The 22,683-nt window shown below is 43.2% G+C and overlaps 5 protein-coding genes and 2 non-coding genes across 7 annotated transcripts; 2 read left to right on the forward strand and 5 right to left on the reverse strand.

Moving 5' to 3' along the window:
• Positions 1 to 161: 161 nt before the first annotated feature.
• Positions 162 to 2,760, forward strand: LOC108144974 (2-hydroxyacyl-CoA lyase 1). The gene is made up of 4 exons (XM_017270122.2): positions 162 to 353; positions 856 to 1,051; positions 1,111 to 2,350; positions 2,443 to 2,760. Exons 1-4 carry the CDS (start codon positions 303 to 305, stop codon positions 2,660 to 2,662), a joined length of 1,707 nt encoding a protein of 568 aa, XP_017125611.1. The 5' UTR covers positions 162 to 302; the 3' UTR covers positions 2,663 to 2,760.
• On the reverse strand, positions 2,699 to 6,366 carry LOC108144972 (EF-hand domain-containing family member C2). Its single transcript, XM_017270121.2, has 5 exons — positions 5,976 to 6,366; positions 5,368 to 5,921; positions 4,318 to 4,837; positions 3,732 to 4,253; positions 2,699 to 3,430 (listed from the first exon to the last, which is right to left on the reverse strand). The coding sequence occupies exons 1-5, from the start codon at positions 6,024 to 6,026 to the stop codon at positions 2,780 to 2,782; spliced, it is 2,298 nt and encodes a 765-aa protein (XP_017125610.1). The 5' UTR covers positions 6,027 to 6,366; the 3' UTR covers positions 2,699 to 2,779.
• An 872-nt stretch (positions 6,367 to 7,238) lies between these two features.
• LOC108144982 lies at positions 7,239 to 8,158 on the forward strand. The gene is made up of 4 exons (XM_017270135.2): positions 7,239 to 7,339; positions 7,406 to 7,532; positions 7,591 to 7,949; positions 8,005 to 8,158. The coding sequence occupies exons 1-4, from the start codon at positions 7,329 to 7,331 to the stop codon at positions 8,156 to 8,158; spliced, it is 651 nt and encodes a 216-aa protein (XP_017125624.1). The 5' UTR covers positions 7,239 to 7,328.
• Positions 8,159 to 8,162: 4 nt separating this feature from the next.
• On the reverse strand, positions 8,163 to 11,732 carry LOC108144980 (leucine-rich repeat and death domain-containing protein 1). The gene is made up of 5 exons (XM_017270132.2): positions 10,491 to 11,732; positions 10,248 to 10,430; positions 10,040 to 10,187; positions 9,161 to 9,472; positions 8,163 to 8,508 (listed from the first exon to the last, which is right to left on the reverse strand). The coding sequence occupies exons 1-5, from the start codon at positions 10,819 to 10,821 to the stop codon at positions 8,343 to 8,345; spliced, it is 1,140 nt and encodes a 379-aa protein (XP_017125621.1). The 5' UTR covers positions 10,822 to 11,732; the 3' UTR covers positions 8,163 to 8,342.
• A 1,331-nt stretch (positions 11,733 to 13,063) lies between these two features.
• Positions 13,064 to 16,176, reverse strand: LOC108144975 (F-box only protein 39). The gene is made up of 6 exons (XM_017270123.2): positions 15,862 to 16,176; positions 15,656 to 15,795; positions 14,886 to 15,134; positions 14,483 to 14,827; positions 13,989 to 14,423; positions 13,064 to 13,413 (listed from the first exon to the last, which is right to left on the reverse strand). Exons 1-6 carry the CDS (start codon positions 15,947 to 15,949, stop codon positions 13,135 to 13,137), a joined length of 1,536 nt encoding a protein of 511 aa, XP_017125612.2. The 5' UTR covers positions 15,950 to 16,176; the 3' UTR covers positions 13,064 to 13,134.
• Positions 15,283 to 15,353, reverse strand: Trnag-gcc. Its single transcript has one exon. It is a non-coding gene; the product is annotated as a tRNA-Gly (tRNA).
• Positions 16,177 to 19,335: 3,159 nt separating the features above from the next.
• Trnag-gcc lies at positions 19,336 to 19,406 on the reverse strand. Its single transcript has one exon. It is a non-coding gene; the product is annotated as a tRNA-Gly (tRNA).
• Between the last annotated feature and the right edge of the window lie 3,277 nt (positions 19,407 to 22,683).

Genomic DNA, 22,683 nt, shown 5'->3' on the forward strand with positions numbered 1-22,683 from the left:
TTTTCCTATTTTACATTTTTATAAAAAACGTCATTTCTTTTTGTTGTTTACACTTACAAACAAAACGGAATTTAAAAATGTGTTATTCACCCTTTTATTATACGGTCACACTAGTGGCAAACATCGATAGTTGCAGCAATCGATATGTAACGAAATAGAAACCATCGATGCATCGATAGCGGTCACCGCTTCTGTTGGACTCTACATTTTAATTTGTTTAACAAATTCTTCGGCCAGTACGCAAGGCAACGCGGCGCCGCAAAAAACACTTTTAGCACAAATACCACAAAAAAGCGCGCAAAATGGCCGAGGTTGAAGCCGTGCAGATAATTGCCGAGTCATTGAAGCAACAGGTAAGAGGATCACCTGGTGCTCCGTCCCTCAGTCTGTCCATCTGTCCGACATTTTGGCAATGCAGTTATATATGTACATACATACATACATATATGCACTTGCAGGGGGTAATGAAGTGTATATCTTGGCTATAGGGAATTGTGGAATCTGCGGAGCTGGCGAGAACAATGGAGTGTGGTCTTATCTGGAGGCACCTGTTTGTTGTGCAAAGTTCAAAAACACCTCCCCGATTACTCCCGTTAATAATTTGATAAAGACCGTGTTCCAAAGGTTTGGGACCACGACCCAAACACCCCCTCTGCCTACAGCGGCGATTACCCCCGGGGGTTCAGATTAAAATCAATAAAACTTTAACCGGATTCCGGGCAAATCACTTGAGGACGTGTTTGCACATTGCCTACTGATTTGGTCTATAAATTGACCAAGTGATGTGACTTAATATCTGATCGATGCCCAAGTGGTCGATATAAATAACCCTAAATTATCTGTAATCCGCTACAGGGCGTGGAGTATGTCTTTGGCATCATCGGCATCCCGGTCATCGAGCTGTCCATGGCCTTCCAGGCCGCCGGATTGAAGTACATCGGAATGCGGAACGAGCAGGCCGCCTGCTATGCGGCCCAGGCCATTGGCTATCTGACTGGCAAGCCGGGAGTCTGCCTGGTGGTTTCCGGACCCGGACTGCTCCATGTAACAGGTAGGAGCTGCACGCAAATGAGACCTGTATAGTTACTAACCACTCCCTTTGCCAACCAGGTGGCATGGCCAATGCCCAGGTCAACTGCTGGCCCCTCATTGTCATCGGTGGAGCCACCAACCAGGATCACGAAGGCATCGGCGGCTTCCAGGAGTGCCCGCAGGTGGAGCTCTCTCGGCCGTACTGCAAGTACGCCGCTCGTCCGGCCACCGCCGCCCTCATTCCGCTGCATGTGGAGAAGGCGGTGCGGTATGCCACCTACGGACGCCCTGGCGTGGCCTATCTGGACTTCCCCGGCAACATATTGCAGTCGAAGGCTGAAGAGTCGCGAATCTACAAGGCTCTGGCGCATCCGGCTCCGCCACTAGCCTATCCCCCACATGATGATGTGATCCGGGCCGCCAAGCTGCTGCGCCAGGCCAAGCGACCGCTGGTGATCGTGGGCAAGGGCTCCGCCTACGCCCATGCCGAGAACACGCTGCGGCACTTCATCGAGAACACCAACCTGCCCTTCCTGCCCACGCCGATGGGCAAGGGCGTGGTCTCCGACACGGCGCCGCAGTGCGTCTCCTCGGCCCGCACGTTGGCGCTGCAGAAGGCCGATGTGGTGCTGCTCCTGGGCGCACGCCTCAACTGGATCCTGCACTTCGGGAAGGCGCCGCGCTACGACAAGGACGTCAAGTTCATCCAGGTGGACATCAATCCCGAAGAGCTGCACAACTCGGTGGTGGCCTCAGTGGCCATCCAGGCGGACATCCGCCCCTTCGCCGAGCAGCTGTTCGAGCAGATGAACGCCGTGAACTTCCGCTTTGGCTACGAGCAGGACTGGTGGAAGCAGCTGGCCGTCAAGTGCAAGCAGAACCGCGACACCGTGCAGAAGATGTCGCTGAACACGGAGACGCCGCTCAACTACTATGCGGTGTTCCACCACCTGCGCGAGCTGCTGCCCAAGGACACGATCATCGTCAGTGAGGGCGCCAACACCATGGACATTGGTCGCTCCATGCTGCTCAACGAGCAGCCGCGCCATCGCCTCGATGCCGGCACCTTTGGCACCATGGGAGTGGGTCCCGGATTCGCCGTGGCCGCAGCGCTCTTCTGCCGCGACTTTGCCCCCGGCAAGCGGGTGCTGTGCGTGGAGGGTGACAGCGCCTTCGGCTTCTCCGGCATGGAGATCGAGACCATGGTGCGCTACAAGCTGCCCGTGACCATTGTGATCGTGAACAACAACGGCATCTACGGCGGCTTCGACAAGGACACCTTCGAGGCCATTCGCAGTGAGGGTGATTTGACCCAGATGTGAGTGCGCTCGCCGCTTATCGGCCTGGTATCTGGTACATGGTACAACTACTTACTACTTGCGGTCTATTCGGCCTAATCTTATCTTGCAGCACACCACCATCGGCGCTGGGCGTTCAGGTGCGCTACGAGGAGATGATGAAAATGTTCGGCATGCAGGGCTACTTTTGCACGGAGATCGAGCAGCTGCAGGCGGCTGTGAAGGCGGCCAACCAGCTGACGGACAGGCCGACCATCATCAATGTGGCCATCAGCCCGTCGTCCGACCGCAAGCCGCAGTCCTTCAACTGGCTCACCGAGTCCAAGCTGTAGGATACCACCATCGATGTCTAGGTCTTAAGCACAAAGTTCACCATTCCGAAAGTTATATTGCCACGAATTTTTCTGTATATACATGCAATTTTTGATAAGCGCCTCCTTCTCGACTCCCTAACTGTTGGCACGCTTCAGTTCCTCCTCCAGGCCGAGGTAGTCCAGGAACCAGGTGAAGTCCACCAGACGGCCCTTGTGCAGGAACGGCAGCTTGGGGCACAGCTCGAAGGCGATGTTGAGGGGAGCAATGTCGGGCACCTGGTCGCTGCGCATGTTGAAGAAGGCCAGGAAGTCACGCACCTCGATTTCGTTTTGCCCGTTGCGCTGCAGCACCATCAGGATGTCCTCCACGAGCTCCAGACTGAAGGGCAGCCGGCAGCCTCGCAGGGTGGATCGCACCTGAGACTCGCTGATGTACGGCCTGCAGGCCGGATTGATGTGGCTCAGGTGGTCGTTCAGTTGTTCCACGCCGTTCCACAAGTTCCGCTTCAGCTCCAGCTGGGCGGCCGCCCGCACTCGATTCCTGTCGCAACTGGGGGGCATTGCCTGCTCAGCCGAGAAGTAGCGGCACACGGTCACTATTTCGTGGTTGAGCAGGCACTCCTTGGACAGGTAGGACTGGAGGGTCGAGCGCAGGGTGTCGAAGCTGACGGTGGTGAAGTCGCCGAGGTCACCATCCGGCTTGCAGCGCAGCACAAACTGCTTATAATCGGGACGCACTGCGTCGCGGATCTTCTGCATTATCAGCCGTATGTCGGCCACGGGGAACTGAAAGAAAAACCTTTTTAGTTGGGATTTTGTATGTTTTTTAAAAGTTGGATACTATAACAAAACCCTAGTTTCTTTTCATTGCCAATTTTCTAAACTATATGTACGTGGTTTCTTACGGGTGCATAAGAAACTATTGATCTATGCAAATCATTTAAGAACTGTTCAACTGTATCAACTTAACAAATTGCCTAATCGAATGAAGAAGCGTTTCTTCGCTGTAAATATGATCCCTTCAGATTTAGCTTGATTTTGGTATTAAGAACTGTAACTCAAAGTGTTATTATCATGATACGCTTACCTCGCTGGGATGCTGTTCCATGTACATTAGTGTAAACTCATCAGCCGAAACAATGTGAAAGATGTGATCCTTCAGAGTCATAGTGCGTCCTATGTAGAAGTCGTTGGCTTTATAATACTCAGGTCGCGAGGAGCTGAACATATCTTGACCCGGTAGAGGAACACGTGCCTTTTTGAGGAACTCGCCGCCCAGGAAGCCCGAGTTCCGACGTGACGACTCGTAGATCTGCACCGTGTCGTCGGCCAGGAAGTAACTGATGACAAAGTCTCGTTCCCCATTGTCCCGAATGGCCGAAATGAGCTTGGCTCCGAAGCGCAGGATGCAACCGTCGTACTTGAAGAGCTTCTTGAAGTCGGCCTGCGGTGGCTTGGGCTCCACTGTGATGCAGTTACCCTCGGAATCCTCGTGGCTTCCCCAGCCATTGTACGGTGGCAGTCGACGGGATGCCATGCCACCTTGAGTATAAGGTCTAATATCGCTTCGTTCTGGTATGGGTTGAGCGCAAAATTCCTGAATGCCATACTTAAGAAGGTTAGGTATAGAAAATGATTATTAAATTCAATAGATTTTTAATTAACACACTCACCTTCTCCCTGTAGTAACTCTGGGTGAACTGGTCGCAGCCTGTCAGGATGACAGCCCGTCCAAAGACATTTAAAGTGGCCCCTATCTGCAAATCCTGGTCGGTGTAGTACTGCTCCTGTTTTTGGCCCGTGTTCAACGGGTCGGCTACGTAACGCACGTCGCGCATACTGTTGCCCAGCACATTGAGCAGTGTCAAGGCCGTCTGTTGACCCGGCAGCGGGAGTCCCGAGAACTCCTTTGGCAGCTTACCTCGTTTCAGGAAGGTACTGGGTCCTTCGCGACCAGAATTTCGCGGGAATTTCTCCTTAATATCAATGGTGTCATCGGCCAGATAATAGCAAATCTCCAGCTTCCGCACATCACCAAACTCGCTGCGGTCATTCCAATATCCCTGAAACTTGAGCACTCGTCTGTCGAACTCCAGAAACTGGGCGAACGAGTGCTTTTTGGGCACAGCCGAGGAGCAGGAGCCAGCAGTCTGCTTCAAACCGGAACGCTTTCGGATCTCCGTGGTTGGATCACTAAGGAAAAATAACAAAAAGTTTAAATACTTAAAAAATAATACAAAAACAAAATATCTTTTTTCGACTAAAAGATAGGGAGCTTTCGTAAAAAATTATTACATTTTGTAAAGTTCCTAAAAGACAAATGGAATTCCAGATAAAGCCTTGATTTTTATATAAATATGCAAAAATTAATACATTTTTGCTGGCAAAAGCTAGTTTAAGTATATAGAGGAATGTCTAGAATGTTTTAGGAGATATTTGTAAAGTTCCAAATACACAAATGGTGTTCCAAATAAAACGGTGATGTTTATATAAATATCAAAAATCACAGTTTTGCTTACAAAAGCATGTACAAAATTTTTTGAAAGCTCAATAAATTATAAAATTTAGAGGAATGTCTAAAGTACGTAGTACGTAACGTAGTAGTCGTAATGTTTTACTATTTTTTTGGAAACTGTTTAAAGACTTTGGAATAAATAAATAGTTTTTTAAACATGTACTTATTTAAAGAAAACTAAGTTAATAATAATTGGCCATCATCTTACTTTGGTTCTTGCTGCGCCTCGGGCACAAAGATGCCGGCTCGATTGAGGAACTGGCGCGTGAACACGTCACATCCGCTGATGTGGTAGACCCGATCGAAGATCTGGATGTCCGTGTCCACGTTCAGGTCGAAGATGGAGATGAACTCGCGGTCGGTGGGCGGGGCCCGCGGGATGCGCTGTCGGTGGACGAGGCAGCCCTGCGGAATGCCAGAGTTCTCCACCTTGGGCTCGGTGACCTGCATGGTGCCGTCCTCCAGGTAGAAGTAGATGCGCACCTTGCGCACCTGGTAGGGGGCGTGGTAGACCTCGGTGAGGTTCTCCTTGAAGTAGGCGCTGAAGCAGAGCACCTGCTTGTCGTAGGCCAGCCAGGGTGGCAGCTTGGTGGTGGCCTTGGGCGCCCACAGGCTGTTGAGCTGGGCGGGCACGGGCGGACACTTTGGGTCGGCCACGATGCCATTGGGCTCCACCAGTTCGGGTTCGCGACGGTCCGAGAGCATCTGGATGCCCTGGTAGTGCATCAGTGTCTGTTGCCTCGGATGACGACGCTTACCACGCTGTTGAAAAGGTTTTAGGTTAACGCATAAGGGACACTCCACTGTACCACTCACATCGTAGAATTGCGCGCCCGGCAGCATGGGCATTCCAGGAAGTCGCATCATCGTCACGGATAATTTTGCACTCCTTTGGATATTCCAAAATGTAATTTTGTTGCCAATTCCCTTGCCAAATCGTTATGGTTACATTTGCCTCGAAGCCAAAATCAATTCTGTGGCAGTTAACGCCACGCAACAGAATTCTGGACTGGTCGAGTGCTTCGACATTTCCGCTGCTATTCGATAAATGGAACAAACGCAACTATGGCAATGCCAGCTCGCCATGGCAGCCCGAAAAGTCAACTGGCCAACAAGTCAACTAACTGCAACTGGTAGTGGTTTCCATGGAGCGTTTTGAACAGCCTCTACTTCTACTTATTCATTGTGCTAGCTTATTAACTTATTAAGCCTTTTGGAGATGTACTTATCCCTTTTTTTCTTAAATTTTAAACCAAATTAATAGAGCAATAAAAACAACTTTAAACCTAATTTTGAAATTTTCTCATCATGTTATGGATGTTTTTTTTAAGTTATTTTACTAACATAGATATTTTTAATGGAATTTAAATTAAATTAATATGGCAACAAGATTAACTTTTGGCATAAGCCATAACCATAAGCCAACTAACTGCAACTGCTAGAGATTTCCATGGAGGGTTTTGAACTGCCTCTACTTCCACATAGCCAAGACTTAATTAATTGTGCTAAGTTATTAACTCATTAGGTTCTTTTGTGACGCACAATACAAGCATTTGTTTTCATAAGATTTAAATTGGATTAATAGAGCAACAAAAATAACTTTCGATTTAAATCTATTTTGATGAAATTTTTTTTATGAATTTTAAATTTAAAAATAGCGCAAATAAAAAACCGTAAGCTACAATTTTGATCCTTTTTTTATATTTGCAATTAAGGGCGACAACTTGGAATTTCGTCTCAGATCATAAAAGTGTTAAGCTAAAAAAATTCTATATACCAACACTTACCCATGTTAAGTGTATCACTCTATCTTCTCGTTAAGCTTAACCAACCTTCAAGAGACAGTGCCACCTGTAGTTGACTCATGTCACACCTACTTCCCATATTGTCTTTGAACCTGAAAGCGGTCCTATGACTTTCTAGAGTCATGGCCACAGTAGGCTGAAGTCGCAGACGCAGTGCTCGCTAATTAGTCGGGCAGGCATAAGTAGGAAACCCACCGAAGCACGTGCTTTTTCTCACATCTCACTCCAACTCAAAGCCGTACCCATATGCCCATCTACCTGGGCTAACAAAGCATCTTATAACGATGCCAAGACACTGAAGCTGTTCGAATCTCGGCGGTAAACGCTGACAAGAGCTCGAGCGGACAGCACAAGAAGCGGCAAAATGAACCTATTGTGAGTTGACTGAACCGTGAAGCGGTAAATGTTTGATACCCACTGACAAGTGAACCTCCAATTTAGAGCCAAGATGATAGTTTTCCTTGTGATCCTGGAAACGGCGGCTGCCGTGGACGCCAATCTCACGGCATGGCGACATCACAGGCGACAGAAGCGCTTCCTGGTCTATCAGAACGGTGGCGTTGTAAAGGTTATAGATCAAATATTTATTCAGGGTATAGGATAAACATCGATTTGTATCTTTACAGTTTGTTTCTGGCTGTGCATTTCCAGTGCCGTTTATGGAGAAAAAGGTCTGGCGACAGTTGGTCTGGCTGATGAACTTCCACTACCAGTTTAGTGAGCCGCAAACGCCCATCTACTGGTGGAAACTCTGGGACAGTTCCCGAAATCTTAAGGGTCCTTTGGCCAACCAGCCAGCAGCTCCATCGATTCCAGTTCGTCTTTCGGTGGATGAGCCGCAGTTGTTGCTCTTCAAGTTCGCCGAGAACTATATGAATCAGTTGGGTCAGAATGGCAGGGCCTGTCTGGAGCGACTGATCTGCGAGAATGGTCAGGTGGACGAGCACAGTGGTCTCTATGCGCAATTGCTGCACAGGCTGTTAAGGTGAGCTGACTTTAGTCTAAACTAAGAACAGAAATAATGCCACAAAACCCATTAGACCACATAGAACGCTGGACAGGCGTTATTTGGATGCCTATAGGATGGGTCGACATGGCGTCCACTGTCGCAGAGCTTTTCCAGAGGCCCATCACTGCGTTTTGGACGACTACGTACACCTCCATGAACGGGGACCCACACAGAGTTTTCTTTAAGGCCTAGTTTTAGATTTCGCGCGAGCTTTCTCTTTGAACAAATGGCGCCGGTTGCCAGTTGTTCAATAGCATTTACATGACATGTACAAAACTAATTAATGGTAATTAAAGATAATAATTAAATATTTATACATGTATGACTATATATATATAGTACAATGAGGTCAGGCGAAATCCATTAGCTCTACTTGCCACTGGACACGTGTGCAGCATCGGCGTCGTCGTCATCATCATCGGACACTCGCCAAGTCACTTGGTAGTACTTTTTGTCATTGCTGGCCAACCAGAGCAGAGCACACCGGTTGGTGCAGAAATTGCAGGTGAACAGCTGCTTGGAGGTGCTACCACGCCTACAAAAAGTAATTACAATAATATTGGGAATTAGAAATATTGGTTATTCATGGAAGAAAGTTCAAAAGTCATGAGTAATCTAATTCAAATTGGATTAAAATCGATTGGAAATCTGACTTTTGGAAAATTCATTACCTTTGCATGTAAACTAGAATCAAAAACTTAACTAACACAAAGTAAAAAATAAAATATTTGAAAATTAATCTAAAATGGAATTTGGTTTACTCGAAATGTAGGTGGGTCTCACTTCCTGCTTACTCATTTGCTAAGAACTTAGATTCTTATTTAAATAGTTGTAATTATTATCACTTATCGAACATTATTACCTTATACAATAATGTATAATTGTGAATATAAATTACGTAAGTATTAAATAAAGCATGGAAATTGTAAATGTTCACATCTGATTTTAAATTCATTTTATAACTTATTTACGTTAAGAGTTGAGTTGCTTTTCTGAACAATAGCCATCGAACTTTTAAAAATATGGGTATAAGTAAAAAATTAAATTAAAATGTCTGCCTATTCGAAGTAGGCAGTTCGCACTGTACTTCTTGCGGTTGTGATAGGTCCATGTGCCCCAATTAGGAAGCGGACCGGTTGCGGCGGTACCAAAACAATGACCACATGACCAACGCAACTCCGACCCACCTCTTCACGACCATGAAGTAGTACGAGGTGTACAGACAGCTCGAGCAGGTGGAAGTCGTGCAGCGGGCGATGGGTCCGTTGTTGATGTGTGCGCCGATGTACGGCTCCGGGAGCAGGCGGTGCAGGGCGGCGTTCTCGTAGACGGGCACGGAGCGGTTCAGCGACTGGAGGGCGTGCAGGCAGTCGTCGTAGAGCGTGACCCGGTTCTCCGCCGACGGAACCGGAAATACTGTGCGGGTGCCCACCGGAAGCACCAATCTGGAGTTCGTCTCTAGCTCGCGCACCCAAAACAGACCCTTTCGACGAACGGCGCTGTTAAAATAAAAAAAAAATGGTTATGTTGGTGTTACTAACTTCATTTAGATATTAAAAAAAAGGAAGGAAATCGAGTTAAATAAGTTGCTAAAAAGAAAGTTTGCAAAAAATCTATGAATATCTTTTGAACTAAGCTCAATTGAGTACTAAAACAAAATTTGACCATCAACAAAAGCATTTAATTTGTTCTATATAAGCTAGATAAGCAGCTATTATTTAATCTTAATTAAACTTTAAAAATTTCCTTATAACATATTTCATCAATAAAAGTTTGAACAGTTGATCCTTTATAAATAAAAGTCTTTATGCTTTAGTTAAAATTGTTTAACCAATGTCGCTGTGCTCTTAAAAATTCTCTTAGTCATTCCCAAAGGCAACGTGCCAAAAAATTCGCCATTTCTTTATCGACAAACATTTTCGGGTGATATTTTAGCTACGTAGATAGGATTTCATAGCCAAATATTTCTTTACAAACGGGAAGGCATAATGATCAATCAACTGGCAAGTTATTTAAATCTATGCCATCCTTAAAATTGTAAAAAAAAAGTAAAAGAAACTTCTTACATGGGAGTGCTCCTCTGGCGGTTGTCGTAGAAGTTTTGGTAGAACTTCTCGTAGACCATGGGTATATAGTTGATGGCCGTGTTGTGGAAGATGCGCACATGGTTCATGAACTTGGAGAGGGCGGCCGGCAGGTAGACAAGAGCACAGCCTGCCGAGAAAGAGAGATCGATGATCGGCGAGATGATCCCCGGTCGACAGGTTTACTCACGATCGGCGGCGAGGGACTGCAGCATGGGCAGGTTGGAGATGCGCTCGGGAATGTGGACCAGCGCCTCGTTGTCGCTCACGTTCAGCTCGTTGAGACGGATGCACTCGCTCAGCTGAATGGGCAGGCGGCGAAATTGGTTCTTGGCTATGTTCAGGTGCTCCAGATTGCGCAAGTTGCTCAGCTCTGAAAGGGGATGTAAAGGTGTAAGCTCCATAAAGGTCCTACTCAATGGGTCCAACTCACCCACTGGCAGTTCGGCGAGTTGATTGCCCGAAACATTCAGCTGCTGGAGACTCAAAAGGAGACCTAGAGTGGGGGGCAGCTGCTTGAGCTCATTGTTGGACACGTCGAGGAACTCGAGGTTCTCCAGCAAATAGATGTCAGCGGGCAGTTCGCTCAGATTGTTGCCTGCCAAATGGATAAACTTGAGTGTGGTGATGTTTAGCAGCCACTTGGGTATGACCGAGATGAAGTTCTCCTTGAGGTAGACCTCCTCGAGATCCTCGTACAGAAAGAGATCCATGGGCACATCCTTGAAGTTCAGATAGCTCCAGTGCAGAATCGTTTTGTTCATCGCAATGCCGTTGCAATTACACAATGCCCGCACTGCTGTTATTTGGTTGATTTGGTTTATTCGGTTTATTTGGTTTATTTGGTTTATTTGGTTCGCGGCGCCGTCAGGTTTGTCTTGCTTATAGTTTGGTGGTGTTTCAATTATATTTATTTGCGTCTTTACGCGGTCACGATCATCATTTGGCACCGCCGCCCGCCAAACAAAAACTGCCACCACCGCCACCAGCGCCACCACAGCCACCCAGTGGCTCAGGCCCAGTGGCAGCACCACCAGAATCAGCAGCAACAGTTTGCTCTCCGCCGAGAACGAGTATCTCCTGCGACACGCGGTTCGGATCGGTCAGTCTTGGCTAAATTTGTCTCATTCGCCACACGAGCACCGCCTGCTTTCTTCGTCTCTGATTTTTATTTAATATTTATTCGCTTATCGCATCAATAGCGCTCACCCATCTTTCACCCACCTTTCACTGTCGTCCAACGACGTATACGTAATGTGGCTGAGTGCCCGAAAGTATACCGTTTCGTTTCGGAGGCGTTTTAATGCCGCCCGAGCTTTGGCACTGACATTGAATTTTCCGGCTGCATTGATTCACTACCCCAACCAACCCCATCTTCAGGTTGTTGCTTTTGTAGCCTTTGTCGAATTCAAGGTCGTTGTTGCAAGCCAAATGCAAAGGGCAAGCTTCGGAAGCTTCAACATCGAGAGAGCTTTGTGGTAAAAGAATGTGGGCTGATTATGGCAAGTTCCCATAAATTGACCAACGGCACGAAGCACACTTGGTTGGCAAATCCAAGCTGAGCTTTCACGAGAAAAGCCATAGGTATGGAAACGACATAATATTGTGATAACCTAAACAATATGTTAATATGTTTCTGAAACACATACATTGTTCGTTTGTTAACTTTATTTTTATAAAGAATTTTGCTGGAATAAATCTATCTTCAAAAAACACAGTTAAGCAAACAAATGAAAACTCAGTTTAAAAAACACTTTTCCCAAGCAAATATTTCTTAAATATAAGAAGTAAGTATATATTAATTGGATGGACGTAAACTAAAAGACAATAAAATAGAAGGAATTACATAGAAGCAATTTAATAAATAGATAACAAAATAATAAAAAAAACTTTAAACATTTTTTTATAAATAATATAAAATAAATATTGTTTTATTTTGATATATCAAGGTTTTCATAAGTTTTACGCTTGCGCCTTAATCTTAAACAAATTTTCACTCTCACGCATCGTATTCCTAATATCCATAGTTTCCGTATCCGTAATCGTATCCATATCCTGGATGATGGTGATGGTGGTGGTGATGTGGGTACGGATAGTAGTTGTAGGACGGTGGTGGAGGCGGTGGAAGTACTCCGAATCCCACGCCAATTGGCAGCGGAAGAGGTAATCCCACCACAATAGGTGTTGCCATTGCTCCAGCAATGCAGAATACAAAACCGATAAGAGCGATCACAGCTTTCATGTCTCTGGCAAGATTTCTTAGCAAACTGACAAATCTGAGCTGATGCTGCTGGCTTTTATGCCTTTGGGGGTATTACGTTTTTGGGAATTTCAACCTTAGCGCGTGCAAACAAAATGAATTAAATTTCACCGGCCGAAAGGTGCGAATTACTCCGTGAGTTGTATTTCCCCCTCAAATGCAAATTGACAATTGTTACCGATATTTGCTTTATATCACATACGAGATTTTGGCAATCTCTCTCTTGCAATTTACTAAAATTTGTTTGATTACAATTTGGTCTTTGAATTTTAAACACCCTTCTTGTGAGTTTATTTTATTTGAGTACAGTTGTAGAAATTATAATTTGTTTTCTTTGATTCAATCAAATATTTTGTTTTGAAAATCAACACTTTTCAGTAATGATGGTGGTGGTGGTGATCGTAATGCGGATCGTAGTGGCTACCGTGGTGATCATCGTGATGATAGTCGTGGTGATAGTCGTGGTGCGGATTGTAATGTGGATCGCCTCCAAAATGAGGAGCCGCAAATGCGGCTGCAATGATGAACAAAAGTCCAATGAGGGCGATCACAGCATCCATGTTTCTGGCAGCTCACTTTTACAAAATGATGCACCTGCACCGATGCATTGGCTTTTAAACCATTTTGGCATCTGGATTTTGGATATTTCACAACAAGGTGTGCAAACAGAAACAAAACTCAAGTAAATTTCATTGTCCCCCTGGCAAATTGTTAATTGTTTTCGATATTTCTGTACGCTTGTATAGTAATGTTTGGGTTATTTATTAAAGCTCTACACCGTTTATCACAAGTCTTAGGGGGAGGACACTGGAGAATTCTAGGCTCCTGATTTAACATTCACAGTCAGCTGTTTGAAGTCACGATCGCTGAGCAGCTGCCATTTGCAGCCCAAGATCTGTGAGATCTCCCGCTCAACAGCCTCGTAGGATCTGGAGTTTCGCTTCAGCCAGGTGTTAAACTCGTCACTCCATTCCGGATGTCTTGGCCAGTCGCATCGCAAAATCACCGCAAATCGTCGGACATGGAGATGCTGCAGATTCTTGGCCGTTTTGGCAATAAGCAGGAGCGTCGAGGTTGAGACTTTCTCACGGATGATCTGGGCGATAAGGCAATAGGGTGTTAAGTGGGCCTCTTATATTAAAAATACCCTACAAATTGGTCATCTTATTGCTAACTCTTAAATTAAATTTATTTAAGTTAATGTTAACTAATTAATAAATAATTAATACATTAAAGATTGGCCTGCCTTGATACATTTGTCCTTGGCTTTCATATATATGCTTGTTTTAGATAAATTGTTAACTTGCTCTGAATAAATATTTTAAAATTCTATAAAAATGTTTGCATAATGTTTGCTTATTATTTGATTTGAAAATAGTTTCAGATATATGTACATTAAAGATCAATCTGTTTTTAAGATTTGAATTTTCTGTCATGTAGTTAAAGATTGTCGTCAGATGTTTTTATGGCAAACATTAATAAATTGACATATTAACAACAGTTATGGGTAAGGAATTAATGCCCAATGAATCAATATCTCTGATTCACTTTCTCATTGAGGCTAGCGCTTGGGTTGTAAAGACCTTTACAGCCCTTATCAACAGCTTTCGGCCGCAATCGTAGTTTTTTTTTGCATCTAACTGATTGTTTGAACTGCATATATAGACTCACCAGAGTGTCCATGTTGAAGCACTGCCGGCACAAGAGCAACATCAGACTGTCGATGCGGCTGTGAAATGGCTTGGGGCTGGAAAAGCGCGGCAAGAGCTCGTGGCCGTACACTGCCAGGGTGTTCCTATAGTGGTCCACCATGCGGACGAGCAGCTCGGCCCGTATCCGTGCCTGCGGCGCGCAGTACGTGATGCTGTGGACAGGCGCCTCCGGCTGCAGCACCACCTCGCCATCCGCCAGGTTCTCCACGCGCAAATGGACACGCAGGCGCGGATTGGTTGTCTTCACATTGCGCCAGGCCTTCACGCCGCAGGCACTTATTGTCAGGTGGTTTGGCGTATAGCAGTTTTGCAGTAAGTGCAAGTGCCGCAATTTGGTGTCCGCCAGCAGGGACAAAACGTCGTCGTCAATGTTCTGCGGCGATATGGTGAGCACCTAAGTCGAAAACTTTTTTTAGCACTGTGATAGCACACATCCGGTACAATTGCATTCACCTGCAGATTGAGGAACAGACCCACATGCATGATGGGACAGTGCGTCGTGGTCACATTCACCAGATTGAGAACCCTCATCTTGGTGCAGCAGCTGCAGACGACCTCGTCCAGCAAGTGATTCGCCTCGAAGCGTTCCAGTACGAAGTCCACCAGCTTGAGTGTGTGAAGGTCCGTCAGCCGGAGGAGCAGCTCCTTCAAAACCCGCAGCAGCTGACCTCCGGTGCCGAAGAGCTTGATTCCCTCCGGATCGTTGGGCTGCGACATGTTACACGGGAAGTGGTAGACCAGAGTGCGGATCCGGCGACCCATGCCAAAAAACTCCGGTCCAGCATTCTCCTCATTGGCCTAAAGCGTTTGCGATTATTAATATGCGATAGGAAAGATGTTACCATCATTTTAATACCTTGTCAATGTTCCAGGTCAGCATGGTCATAAACTGGAAGATGTTGTTGAAGCTGTGCCACGGCCGAAACTCAATCCCTCGCATATATCTGCCGATTCTCGACAGGCAGTACTGGGTTCGCATATGATCGAGGCAGAATTGCCAGCCGGAGTAGTAGTTAAACTTAGGCTTGGTCAGTGTGCGATCGTCCACCAAAAAGTTGTTCCAAACACTTGGCAAATAGAAAGCTCTATACCACTGGCGGCAAACCTAAAAAAAAAAAGAGTTAAGAATCCTTAGATATTGAATGCTAGGTTTATAAAGCAGAATAAAATAAATTCGAAACCAAATTATTATATATTGTTGGCTGACATGATTAACATGAACATGATTAAAAAAAAAAAAAAAAAATTTGTTTTGCATCGGCCGGGAATCGAACCCGGGCCGCCCGCGTGGCAGGCGAGCATTCTACCACTGAACCACCGATGCTCGGTGACAAACTGGATTCCCAAAAATCTCCATATTATGTTAGTTGTTCTATTAAATCGCCTAAAAATAGATTTATTGGGGAGTTGACACTCAAATAATTTAAATTATTATCAATTTTAGAGATTTACTTGGCAAAACAAATTGGTGAAGCGTTTTAATAATACATAAAGAAAAGGGAACTTTGAATTCAACTAGAAACCAATTTTTAAATGTCATATTGAGACGCCTATGTTGTAAACTATTTTAATGTGAATAAAGCACCCAATTTATAAACAGATTGTGTGCTATTTCTATATACGCACCAGTCCCGCATAGTAGCGCTCTTTGGGGCTGAGGTAGGTAAAGACTTGCTCTAGTATGAGGTCAGGTAGTAAGCTCCACTTCGACTCAATCATTCCTTCGGTGTCCTGGTCGTCATCCTCATCGACATCTATGTAACAGGCTGTTTTTTTTTTGGGGGGAAATTCAGATTATTTGGATGACATTGCATGGAAGACTTTTAGTTTACCCTTCTCATCGCCATCGATCTTCCAGCCAGCCTTTTGCATAACCTCCAGCTGGCCGCTGCCCTTTCGCCCCATGCTCAGTGAGCTCATGTTGGGATATTGTTATTATTATTCTTTCAAATCGGCGTATTATGATTTTACAACGCAAACAACCGCACAGAACTATATGTACTCTAATTTTGAAATTATTTTGGCACAGCCTGCGCTGACGGCTTCTTCTTGCTTTCGGTTTATTTTTATATAGTTGGACCGACCGACTGTCCGCTGCACTCGCAGTTGCGTCGCGTTTGGCCAGCGACTGTCTCCCGAATAGATTGTGATTCCTTCACGTATTCAAATCGCTCTGCTGGCTATTTTCGAAAACTGAAACTGAAAAAAAAAACGGTTTTCAGTTCTCGTGTTCGAAATTGTTAGGTTCTCGCAGCTCGCAATTGCCAAAGACCAGCGATCTTGTCTTCTCTTCATCGCGCTTTCGATTTATTTTGGTTATTATTTCACTGTTGATGTTTGGAACTTCGCTCGAGATATGGCAACTGTTGTGATTCCAATTCTCTATTGTTTTCGTTTTCCGATGTTAAAATTAGATGCCGGCACTTTGGGCAAGGTCTTAGGGCCGTCGTTTCGTGGCACAGAACTGGGGCAACTTGTTGATGCTACTGGCTGGCTTTTGAGGTGTAAATTATAAATAAACACTTTCGTTGTTTGGACTTGTTGTGATCCGATCGATCTGTAGTTCGTTGCATGTGCATTTTTATGCATACGGTTTCAGTGTATATGCACGTGTCTGGAGTATTTGTTGCACAGAGAGAAATACTTTAAATTTTTTAAATAGTCGTAGATTTTCCCGACTTGAACATTTTTTTTTCATCTAAGGGTTTGATTGAAATATTTATCGCTTAAAAAGGAGAATATATAAATGTCATTGTAACATTATCATCATAAAATTTTTGATAATTAATTGAAATGCTTAAGAATCTTGTTATATGTAATAAACAAGTAAGATAGATTTCTAGGTAATATTTGAGTGCAATCTAGACCTGTTTAAAGATATCAGAGCTTCCGAAATTTCCGTTTTCAATCGACCGGATGACGTGCCCATTGATGGTAATTAAAAAAATAATAATATCTTTTTTACATAAAAGCGTTTTTAATTTGAAATTAGTCAGTTTTTAAAATTCAGGAAGCCCGTATGAATCTACTAAAAAAAAGCTTTCCTGTATTTAAAGTAACTCTGCGAAATATTTTTTGTAAAAGAATTTTTCTAAGCAAGGCTTCAAAGCCTCTAATTTTCTATCTGACACGATAAGTACCACATTATTTGAGCCAAAACTGCTGTAAGCTACTTACCAATCCTGTCGCTATCTTGCTCGGCGTTGGTGACACTTGACCCCACTTTGCCGGTAGAAGGCGGAAGAAAATTCCATCAGGCCACCAAACGACGACATCGTCGTTTCCTTGACGATGCCACCAACTGAGCCAGCTCTTATCCCGTTTTCCGATTTTCCGCTGTCCACTTGTGCATGTCCGTTCGACGCTCCACAAAGGAGCATTGTCATTTTCCACACACACACACACACACACACACTCGTATTGTGTGGGAAAACTCCTCGAGTGTCCAGGTACACTTAGCGGAAACAGCTGTTTATGTTGATGGGCAGAATGCAGAAAGCAGAATGGCCATTTTACTCCTTCCTTTTTAGCCCCGCGGCTTTCTTTTTTAGCAACAACTTTACCGTACTGCAATTTCCTTTTTGCGTTGCATACTTTTAGGATCACGGAATTTTTCCGCGCCCAAGCACTTAAAAATATGCTGAATATTGAATGAGCCCGGCTGAGTGGGAATGCGCTGGCTGGAGAGCTGTGCTGCAACAATGCGCAATACGGGCTTAATTAAAACAATTTTAAAACCAGTTAAAACACACTCGCTGGTCACACACACACAGCCGCACACACCCGCACACATTCACCCACACATATGTACCCAGCCAACCGCTTGACAGTTGGCATCGCCCTTCCGCCTACGGTCGCAAAACCGAAACATCAAATATGACAGCGCCCGGCCTGCGACCAAAATGTTGCCATGCAAATTTAAATGTCAACAAAAACTTGCAGTTTAACCCAAAAACCCTATTTGTGTCTGCCCGGCAGCCGGCCATCACGTTAGGGTTTTCCAGGGCTACCCAGTTGTGTGCAAACTCCATTAAAAGCGTGCAGCGATTAGAGATGAGTACGTTGGCTAAATTCTAGAAAAGTCAGCAACATTTGAAACGATTTCAAACATATTAAAATTTAAAAATTGAAAAGAAGTTGCATATCTCTCAAGCCACTAAATATGAAATTATTTATAATCGCCTTATTCATCTTACATTAATTTTTAATTTAATTAAATCTACTACTTGGCTTGCTGTCTATTTCGAACTTCAAGTATGTAAAATAAACTTTTTAATTTGATTTGTGAATTATATTGCACTTTTAAATTATACCAAATTAGTTAATGATAATAATAATATAAGTTAAATTTCATTTTTAGTTTAAGTTGTAACTTTACTTGGAACTATTATTTTTAATTTGAATGTATTTAAATGTAATGCTTTAAGATTTATTTAAGAACTACAAATTCATTATTAATCAAAATAATGTATGGAATGAATAAAGGTATCTTCCTATTATTTTTATTTAAGATTTATTTTAAAAAGGTATTCAAATTAATAATTCTCATTCAAAATTTTAATAAAATATTAAATTTCTTTAAATGTTTTTCAGTTTACGCCCTTAAAAATATTTATAATATTAAAAAAGAAGTATTTTTATATATATTTATTTAGTTTCTTAGCATCATCTATTGCCTTCAACGCTCTCGCACCTCTAGCACGCATTTGTGAAAATCATGGGTCTGGTTTGCCGGTCGAAATATGCATATGGATATTCCTCTGTGCGTGCCGGTGGGTCGGTGGCGGCTTAAACTGGAGAACAGGAAGTGGCTGGTTGGCTTGGCTAACCAAGCCGGCAGGAGCCGGCCAACAAGTCCTGTTATTGTTGTTCCTGCCGGTTTGTTTGGCTGGCCTTGCTCAGGTGCATCGCACTGGCAGCTGTTTGGGGCCATTGTTTGGCCATCGGATGTTGCCAAGTTTCGGAATTTAATGTATAATTTTGTAGCATTTTAACTACTGCCTCACCCGTTGTGGCCCATTCTGCATTCTGCCACACTGCCATGTGGTTATGTAAATTGTTGACTGCTGCTTAGGGGACAACACTAAGAAGGTTGATGTGTGACTGGATTGTGCATTTGTGAATTGCATTTTAATGGCTTCTTGGTGGGCATTCAGTTTGACTGGCAGTTTAGATGTAGCATTCATTGGTGACTCTAAAGAGAAATGGATTAACAAAATGGCCTACTCATTTCCTTTCAAATTTCATTTATTTTCCTTTAATATTTTCCATATATTTTGTGGCGGAAATAATAAAAAAAATTATTTTGCATCGGCCGGGAATCGAACCCGGGCCGCCCGCGTGGCAGGCGAGCATTCTACCACTGAACCACCGATGCTTAGTGAAAGCGGCGATCCCGTAATGTCTCTAGTTTATTTCGGAAGCATTATCAAAAATCTAAGAATAGACTATTAAGGGAGTTAACTTTAAAATTGATTAAGTAAAGATTTATTGTAACCAGTACATTTGAAATTAATTTTTTTTTTGGTTTTAAGAAAATTTCTTCAGAATTTTGTTTATTTTTTTTACGAATAATTCATTTTTTGGAGCAATATGATTTCTTTAAGATACATTTCAAACACTCTGTAAATTCCTACCTTCTTTCTTGAGGTTTAAATTTGCTTCACCCGATTGCATACTGGTTATTTTGTTCATTTTGTCCATTTTACAGCCAAACTTTTTGTGACAGCTCGAACTGCCTAAAAAAACATTGAAAGTTGTGAGCGCAGCTGCTGCTTATGCAAAGTTCTGTGGTGAGTGGATAGCTTAAAGCCCGAAAAGTTTGAAATAAACATATAGGGCTCAATCACATCAGCAATTTCCACCACTGCGCTGGTGCTCTCGACTTCCGCCCTATCCTGACTCAATTGTTCTGCCATTGTCACAGCAAGCAATTTGCCTTGACAATAGTCATGCATTTTAATTGTGCAGCAGCTGCGGTTCATCGGAAGGAATTCCCCGCCCCCTCGATATGGCGACTCTGCTAAACGCAGCAAATTGTGTGGCCATTAAAAAAATGGCGTATAAAATAGAAACTTTTTCGAAATATTCCGATTTTGGTGCGGCAAGCAGAGGGGGGAGGCGATGGCCGGCAATTATTTGTAAAATATTTATTTTACAATTGAATTGAAAAAGTTTCTGCCTGTGGCAGTTGCCCCAAAAAGTACAGAAGGAACAACTTTGGCCCACTAATCAAATGAATGGGAATTAAGGCAGCCCCACTAGCCGGCACTGGTTGAAAAAGAATATTTTCGCTGGCGTGTGCAAAACAATTAAGCTAAAATTGTTATTGCAATTTGAAAACAATTGTCAAATTATGCAAATTCCGTCTGATTGCCTCGAGTATTTTCCAACAGGGCCCCCGAGTCCCCAGCTAACAAGGTAAACAAGCCCAAGACTTTTCCAACCTACTCCCACCAGTTGCCGCTGGGTGGGTGGAAAACACTGCTCAAAGATTTATGGCGCCGCCTCAAGTGTTTGGCGGGGTGGGAAAAACTTTTCGGAGTGCGTCGGCAGCTTCACTTGGTGCCGACGTTGTCAACTGCAAGGCGACTGCAATTTGCATAAAAATTCATTGCCTTCGCGGCAAGTTGACAAAAAAGGTAGCGGCAAGGAGCGGAAAGAGAAATGTCCCTGGGATAACAAAATGTTAATACTGCTTAAAGAATATTTTGGTGAATTAAAACTTTGAATTAATTGTAAAAGTTTATATATCAATGGGTTGGTTGGTCTTGTCTTATTTGTTTGCTTATTTTGAGAATCTGTCTTGTTTTCTGTGAGGAAAAAAGTTTAACATTTTGTTTACGTTATTCGAATGAGCGCAGAAACTTTTTCTTTTTGCGGAATTGGTTGATTCTGCTGCCACCCTAAACACATTAAAAATAAAGTCAGTATCAGGTTTGTCATCAAGAATTACAAAGATATACTTTTACAATCTCAATTATTGAAATCCAAATTAAATTTGTTTAATAATTTCACATTTCAACGGTAAACCTTTAAGTAAATATATAGGTCTACCTATATCTTTTAACTGTTTTATTCTTGATAATATTATTGAATGATTAAAATAGTGAAAAAAATTAAGTACTCAATAAGATATATACGCTAGCATATTTGGAAGTTGATGTCCAATTCTGTTCAATATTTAGATACAAATTTAAACTAATCTGCTTAAGGTTTTTCCGTGGAAAGTTTAAACATCTTGAACACTTATATTTTTATAATAATTTTGAAAGAGTTCAGCTGGCAAGTGGATTCCTGGTGGCAAACCCTTAGAAACCCGTAGAAAAAAACATAATGGCCAGGATCAAAACATGTGCCACCAACTTCCCCGCAACATTTCCGTTACATTAACAAAGCCCCATTGTGCGGCACGAACGGCAGCAACAATAATGGCCAAGTCAAAGGACAGCTGCGAAAATGGCGCACACACTGCGCTTTACAAGCGAAAACTATTTTTTTTTTTTTTTGGGCCAAGGAGTGGACAGCAAACATACTTCCCCACTTTCCCTTTGCCACCGAACGTGTGAAGTGCGTGTGTATTTTTCGGTCAGTTTTGTAATTGAATCACGTTTTGTATTAAATAAACTTTTCAAATTATCGAAAAATTGACTTGCACTACAAACGGCGTTCTGCCTAGTTTAATTTACTTGTGTGTGCGTGCCACACTCACACACAGAGGCAGTTGTGCGTGTGTGTTAACCATTAACATAAAAAAGCAACCTAACTGAAAGTGCTCCCTCCCTCAGGCTTTTTGGTCGCTTTTTTTTATGCAAAACACTTGACAGCCTCATTAGTATTGAAACGGTCAAAGTTGTTCGAGCGGTTTCCCTTCCTCCCTCTAAAATGTTGCCCTCCTGTTCGCGCATTCACGCGCCCGCAAATAAGTATGCTATGAAAAAACAGGAGAAAGTGGAATTGGGGATGGAAATAAGGATATATTTGAGTAAAATTTATGAAATACCATATCTATATATAAATAATAATATAAATTTTAATACAAAAATAAAAGAGTTTTTATTAAAGTAATTTTAATCTTACATACAAGGCGAACATGAGTATCGTAACCTAAAATAGTATGGGTTTTTGTGTCAAACTTATTGGTCGTGTCCTGTTTTATTTACTTTTATATTTTATAGCTTTTTTACAAAATAATTTTTATTGATTAATGAATAATATGCTTTACATTCAAGAATGCATAGTTAAGAACCTTAAATTTAAACCAATATCATTTACAACTTACATTTACATTTATTACCAGAACATCTATTTAAAAATTACGTTTAATTGTTAATGTATTTAAATTCTCAATTTGGTTTTGAGTATTTCGAAAATCTGATTTAGAATCAAAGAGATTTTTTAGAACATGTAGCCACATGTCATTATTCGTTATTGGCAATGCTCTCTACTTTCCAGCTTTTCCAGAAATGCACATTTATTTATGCGCATTTATTTTCGCTCGTGTTGTAGCCTTTAATTCCATTGTTTGCGCATAATTGAGATAAAATGAGTTAACAAACAAATGGATTAATTTTTGTGATCACGTGCGTTCCGAGGCGTCCATGCACTTGCTCACTTATTGGGCGCACGGGCTGATGTACGTGTCCAACGTGTCC

The sequence above is a fragment of the Drosophila elegans genome, unplaced genomic scaffold (assembly GCF_018152505.1).
Source record: "Drosophila elegans isolate 14027-0461.03 unplaced genomic scaffold, ASM1815250v1 contig_183, whole genome shotgun sequence".
Lineage (NCBI taxonomy): Eukaryota > Metazoa > Arthropoda > Insecta > Diptera > Drosophilidae > Drosophila > Drosophila elegans.